This window comes from Amblyomma mixtum, chromosome 9, assembly GCF_055824585.1.
Source record: "Amblyomma mixtum isolate Tamu chromosome 9, ASM5582458v1, whole genome shotgun sequence".
Lineage (NCBI taxonomy): Eukaryota > Metazoa > Arthropoda > Arachnida > Ixodida > Ixodidae > Amblyomma > Amblyomma mixtum.
The window spans coordinates 93,320,795-93,326,794 of NC_143020.1; the positions used below are offsets into that span (position 1 = coordinate 93,320,795).

Below are 6,000 nucleotides of genomic sequence, written 5' to 3' on the forward strand. Positions count from 1 at the left end.
ATTTATGTGTAAATGAGTGCCATGTAAATAGCTGTACGTAACTCATAAATGCGATCTCTAAAGGAGGAGTTCGACGAAGCTCAAAAGCTTATATACGAGTAGATTTGGACCGATATATGTAAATGCGACGTTTTTCGTTTATCTAGTGTCGTGATCGTTGTTAAGACGTGACGTCGAAACGCGACCGGTTCACGGATCGGTTCGAGCACAATTACTAGGTTCGTGAAGCCACTAGTGGCCCTTCGAACCTTCAAACCTTCCCCCTCTTTCAACCCTCTCTTCCTCTGCGTCTGTTTCAACGAACGCTCGCCTTGCGAAATGGATGGATAACAGACCACGTGTGACTTTGCCCGACGAATAGTCACCCGCGTAACGCACCGATGGCTGTAACTCAGGCCCCATTACTGGTTGCTGCGCCCGACTGCTCTAAAACGGTCGGCGAAGTAATCCCTGCCCAGGTTTAGTAACCCCTCCGAGTAGTAGACTAATGATCTAGTTTTTAAGGTTGCATCTTTCACTTCCTAGGAACCAACATGTTAGCGAACATCCATTGCACACTTTTTGCGCTCTGTGTCGGTTCTGGATGGGGCGGCACACAAAGCTTAATTATTCTATCGCACCAAGGCTGAATGCCATACACATTTGCCTTGGTATCGGTATACCTGAAGGGATTAAAAATCATGACTGCAAGAATAAAACACATGACACAGTTGGTGAACGCCTTCACGTTGGCATTTATTTTAACACCGATGAGCACTGGCTCTTTGGCACGCATACTTCTGTGCCGTTATGGATCGCCATGGCGTACCCCTGCTGACATACGCATTCGCTGTAGTAGCACTCCGACTGGCATCTGTCTGGTCGAGACAAACCGCATATCGGCGAGCAAGTGTTAGAACATGCGCCGAATGTTGAGTACCGGGGGCACTGTGGGGAACACCAGCTTGCCAGCATGCATTCGCGCCGCTGCCATGGGTCACTGCGAAAGAAACCATTTAGTAGTATGCGTGATATCAACCGGAAGGTGTGTAGATGCAAAGAAGGCCCGAGAAAATTGTCCCGTTATCTCAGAACTAACTTCTGATGCAGAATGCCCACAAAAAGTGGTAAAGGCATGTGAAAGGCGACTCGCTAGGTTTTCTGAAAACACTAGACAGCGGCTTCAAAAATCAGAAAGCTGTCGGTAGAATTTCGCCACTGCATAAATGCTAGATTTAAACGATCATTTAAGTGAGCTCTGGTGCATCTTAACAATAGCAGCTTGAGTAAAAGTTTTAAATGTCAGCGAACATCATTATCTGTGCTTTGAGCTGGTTCCGCAGGCAGTAAATTCACTGTCCTACAAGACAATGTGTGGTAGCTCTTCTTCAGTGGAAGTGGAAAAAACAGTAGCGCCGAAAAACACACACACACAGTTCAAGAACGACGTAGGACAAGCGCTCTCCTACGTTTTTCCATTTTCGAGTACAATGAACCATCTAGCCCAAATAGAAGTTCTTCTAAACTATACGTCAGTGGAAGTGTTTCTGGGAACTCAGAATTTCCTAACAAATAACGCAAACCCAAGGAGCAAGCAGAGATTTAAAGTAAATCTGGGCGAAAATACTTGTTATTGCGAATACAGGAGTGTAGGGGGCGGATGAAGGTTGAAGAGGAGAAGTATGAACTAAGACCTTAGTCTCACTCCCATTTCGCGGCGCAATACACATATCAGATCTTCTGACGTCATGGCCGAGTGCCGCAGGTAGCGGTGCAGACTTTGGGTCTCCTGCCTAGCGATGTAAAATGTCTGGACGTTTTGAATGGCTAGAAAAAAAGAACGCTTTTTTTTCAGGGCTTTTTTCATGAAAATTTGGAAATTATGCGAAACATGGCAACAACAGAGAATAATAATGATACGAAGTTCAGACAAGTATGCACATATAACTTTCATATTTGTAAAACGAACTTCTTGTTCTATTGCACCGAGAAACTGAACATGAAAACTGACCTCTAAGTCAGTCCATATTCGGCTCAGAATCCCTGTCGCTGGATGCGGCCCTACGCGCAGCAAGATGGATTAAAGTTGCGTCCAAAGGTAGATTCTACTGTCCATGCCCAAAGTTTCGAAAACGTTCTCCTGAAAGCCTGTTGCGAAGCCTTGTATGCCTGTTTGCGAAACGTGACGACTTTCGTTCGTGCCTGGCGAATGATGGTAGTATCTGCAGCAGTCGACAAGCTGCATGAGTTAGCGGCTGGTTGTTGCAAAGGCCTCCCCACCAGGTAGATGGTGCAGCGCGCGACAATAGTGTAGTAGTGCGAGTCCATCTCGTTTGATCTCGCTTAGTGTTACTGTATAGCATTCCCACCCATTCTCTGCCGCCGACAAGCTAGGCTTGTATTTGGCTAAAGCCACGTAAGTGCGAAGCAGCTTATGCTGTTTTGCGCCGTGTATGTCAAGCTGCAGAATTTTCAGCCATCTTGTTCTACTTCACACATCAGTTCAAGTATTAAAGGTGTGTTGTTAAATTCAGCCTCGAGCATCTCTGTGACCTTTTCACCCCGAGAAAGCACATGAGTTGGGGGAGGTTGAAACCACGAAGAATGTCACACTTCCTAACTCATTTCCAAATGAAATGCTTGCGCTCATAATTCCCCTTTTTTTCTTTAAAAGTGCCAGCTACATTGGCCGTATTCTCACCGTTGCGCTGTGGCCGCTGGCCACACCACGAGCTGAGCCGCTGCCTAGCAACCGCCGCAGCTGGCAGCGCCGCTCGGCGCGCCATCTGGTATGACGTCAGAGGAGGAGCCGGCGTTGCATCGCACATATAGAAGGGCCGGCTCGGTGGAATTCGTCGGCAGATATGGAAAATGAGTCGGAGAGACTGAAAGAAGCCAGGCTTCGTCGTCGGAACGAAACCAAGAGGCGGCAGCGAGTCAAGGAGACGGACAAAGAACGAGCCGCACGCCTCGAGAAGCGTCGTAAGTAAGAAGCGGCCAGGCGAGTGGATTCAGATGAGGATGGTTCCTCGTATAGTTCGCCATGTCATGCCAGGGCCGACGCCAGTACTGCGTCGGAGCCATTGAGACGGCTGCTTGCTACTTCACCGACCATCGGGCCGTCCTTTTGGCAACTGAGAAACAACAAGATAAAGACTGAAAATAAATGCGTTACACTTTAAAAATGTCTAGTCTGTAATGTAACCATAACTTAACGACAGGTAACAACAAAGCCTAAACACTGAGACGTACCAAGCTAAACGATAAAGATGCAACCGTAGGAATAACGAAACTAAACAATAAGATTAAACATTCCTCTCGCTACGCACATCCAGGTAACTGAGTTAGCTACAGCCAATTTTTAGAATCATAGCTCGTGTTCAATAATGTGCCTGCATGAACTGATGGGTACGCCTCTGCGTCTAGTGACAGCTTGACGACTACAAACGCGTCCCTTATTAGTGCCTTATAGATTAGATACCAACTTCCTCAACGTGTCTATACTCACAGGACAAATCCCGGAGCGCAGGCGCAGCCTGCTAGGCACTGGTACGAGCACATCTGGGGCAAGGGCCTGCCGCAGACCAGAGGACATGCCGAAGAACACGGTGTGTAGTCGGCATTGCGCCTGTATGCGCAGCTGTAGCACTCCCGCTGCGTGATGCATTGCCCAAAGCTGTTCCGGACGTATCCTGGTCTACAGAGACACCATCGAGGCTTAACCAGCTCACTGTGGAGGGTGATCCAGGGCTTGCAGAATTGGTCTCGCTGGGGTCTGGAGCCCCTGACGGGAACCTCGAAGTAGGTGCAGAAGCTACGGTCGTCTGGAAGGAAAATTAGTCGTCACTTTTTCTGGTGTAATTCAGCAACATTACTACACATATATCACAGCATACATGTCATGTAGTGAACACTCATAGCCTTCGCATCTTGAATGCGAAGGCTATGAGTGTAATGTAATGCCCCACAACCGGGGCCTTTGAGGTAATAAATAAATAAATAAATAAGTATGACACTTCGCTCAAGGATGTGTGGTTCCGCTAAATGAGGTACGAGAGTCTACCAGGACTGTTGCTGTACGGATAGTCAGAAGTCCTGACCGCTTGAAGCGACGGAGCTGATACCCGGAGATCATGAGACCGCTTTCTATTCATGCTCAAAAATGTGGCGAGAAAGATAGGATTGCATATTAGGTGAATATCTGTTTTTCAAACTTCGAGCCCCTGGGACCGAGCTCTCCTATCCGATAGGTAATAATCTGATCTCGAACAATTTGTTCTCTTTCTCAATTTTTTTCCCCTGGATTGATTTAGAGAAAACAAGTGACAGAGTCAAGTCACGCAAATACTCTCAGCACAGAGACCGCCTGCCGAAAGGACATAAATGTCTGAAGAATCTGTTGCGCACGACTCTCATAACTGCACGTGTAACACATCAGTGATTGTATCCTTGGATCCTCACCGGCAACGTTTCTTCATAAAATCCGAAATGATTTTCTCAAACCCAAGAAAATCAATTTCGCGGGAGTAGGACAAAACACAATTTGACAAAACGAACTATTGGTTAGGCAAATGTTTCTTTTCTTTATCATCCAGCACTCTATAAAGGTGTTTGCACACGTGCCGGTGTAGTCATTTGAGCACAGCTTCTGCCTTTTGAGTGTGAGCCCAAAATATATTTAGCGTACGTACTCCAGGCAGCTATGTGACCGGCATAAAGCAAATTAGTCGGCGTGCCGATTGCCTCGTAGAGTTTTCAACTGACAAATCCTCTGCATATGATCTGTCTTCCCATGCACAGCATTGTGCACAGCACTGCATTTCGTTTTTTTTTTTTTCAGAGCAAGAACGGTATGGTGGTCCGGCGTCGCTCTAAGTTTGGAAATCCATGGTGCGAACATCAATACTGAGAGTGCCTTGTCTTTTCATGCAGGCATACCCAGGCACAGATATTTTACGTGAATTCCTCCTTGCACTGACCATGGCATGATCCTCACATAAGACGAAAAATTTCATTCATGAAAGGACGCTGTTGGTTTAATCATAGCGTGTAACCACAAGCGCGCAGTACGCGCGACACTGGTGACTTCTGAAGCAGTCTGTAACTAGAGCCTGTATATACCTACATAAATTGTACGTAGACGATTAGGTATACTTATACTGTGCTGAACCAGCAGAGCTTTAGTGCCACTGATGTAGGATGCAAAGGGCGCCTTAATGGCGGATCACTCAAACTTTCTCAAATTTAAAAAAGAAGATGCATATAAAAGAATTCACTAAATATATCATCATCATCACCAGCCTGACTACATCCACTGCAGGGCAAATGCCTCTCCCATGTCTCTCCAATTAACCCTGTTCTTGGCCAGCTACGGCCACCGTATCCCAGCAAACTTCTTAATCTCATCCGCCCATGTAACTTTCTGCCTCCCCCTGCTACGCTTGCCTTCTCTTGGAATCCTTTCAATTACCTTTAAGGTTCAGCTATACACGGTATTCTTATTCTTCTAGTGATTTCCCTCTCACGATCAGGATAAGCGGTCCCTACCTGCCCTAAGTAAACTGAATAAATACTACTTACCAAAAGACTTTGAGCCTACAGTTGCTATTCCCATGAAAAGCAGAGCTAGCATATTCATGTACATATTCAATTACAGTTTTCTGTTAAGCGAAATATCCACGATCTGAATGACTCACATCTCGTCCTGCTCTATGTGTACAAGGTTGGTCCTGCACTTGCATTCTTCAGACAATAGACGATCGCGCTTTTTGCACTTAAAAAATAAAGACCTTAACCTTCTCTCCTCGAGGGCTCTTGTCTCAGCCTGCGAGGATTAAACAGTAACTTTGTGCATTTCCACGAATCAGAATTGCGCAGTGTGGGTTCCTGGAAGTGCGAGCGATTATTTTCCCGGATAGGAACAATGCATTGTACCTCAATGCAGTTGCCACCCACATGCAGTCATGCTTTTATTTGTTTTTGCATCGTACCGAGGCGGTGCTGCAAAGCTCGCAATGCCAT

At 46.4% G+C, this 6,000-nt stretch overlaps 1 protein-coding gene across 1 annotated transcript; it reads right to left on the reverse strand.

Moving 5' to 3' along the window:
* Window positions 1-735: 735 nt before the first annotated feature.
* LOC149330155 (uncharacterized) lies at window positions 736-5,623 on the reverse strand. The gene is made up of 3 exons (XM_089559751.1): window positions 5,560-5,623; window positions 3,488-3,803; window positions 736-979 (listed from the first exon to the last, which is right to left on the reverse strand). Exons 1-3 carry the CDS (start codon window positions 5,621-5,623, stop codon window positions 736-738), a joined length of 624 nt encoding a protein of 207 aa, XP_089415877.1.
* Between the last annotated feature and the right edge of the window lie 377 nt (window positions 5,624-6,000).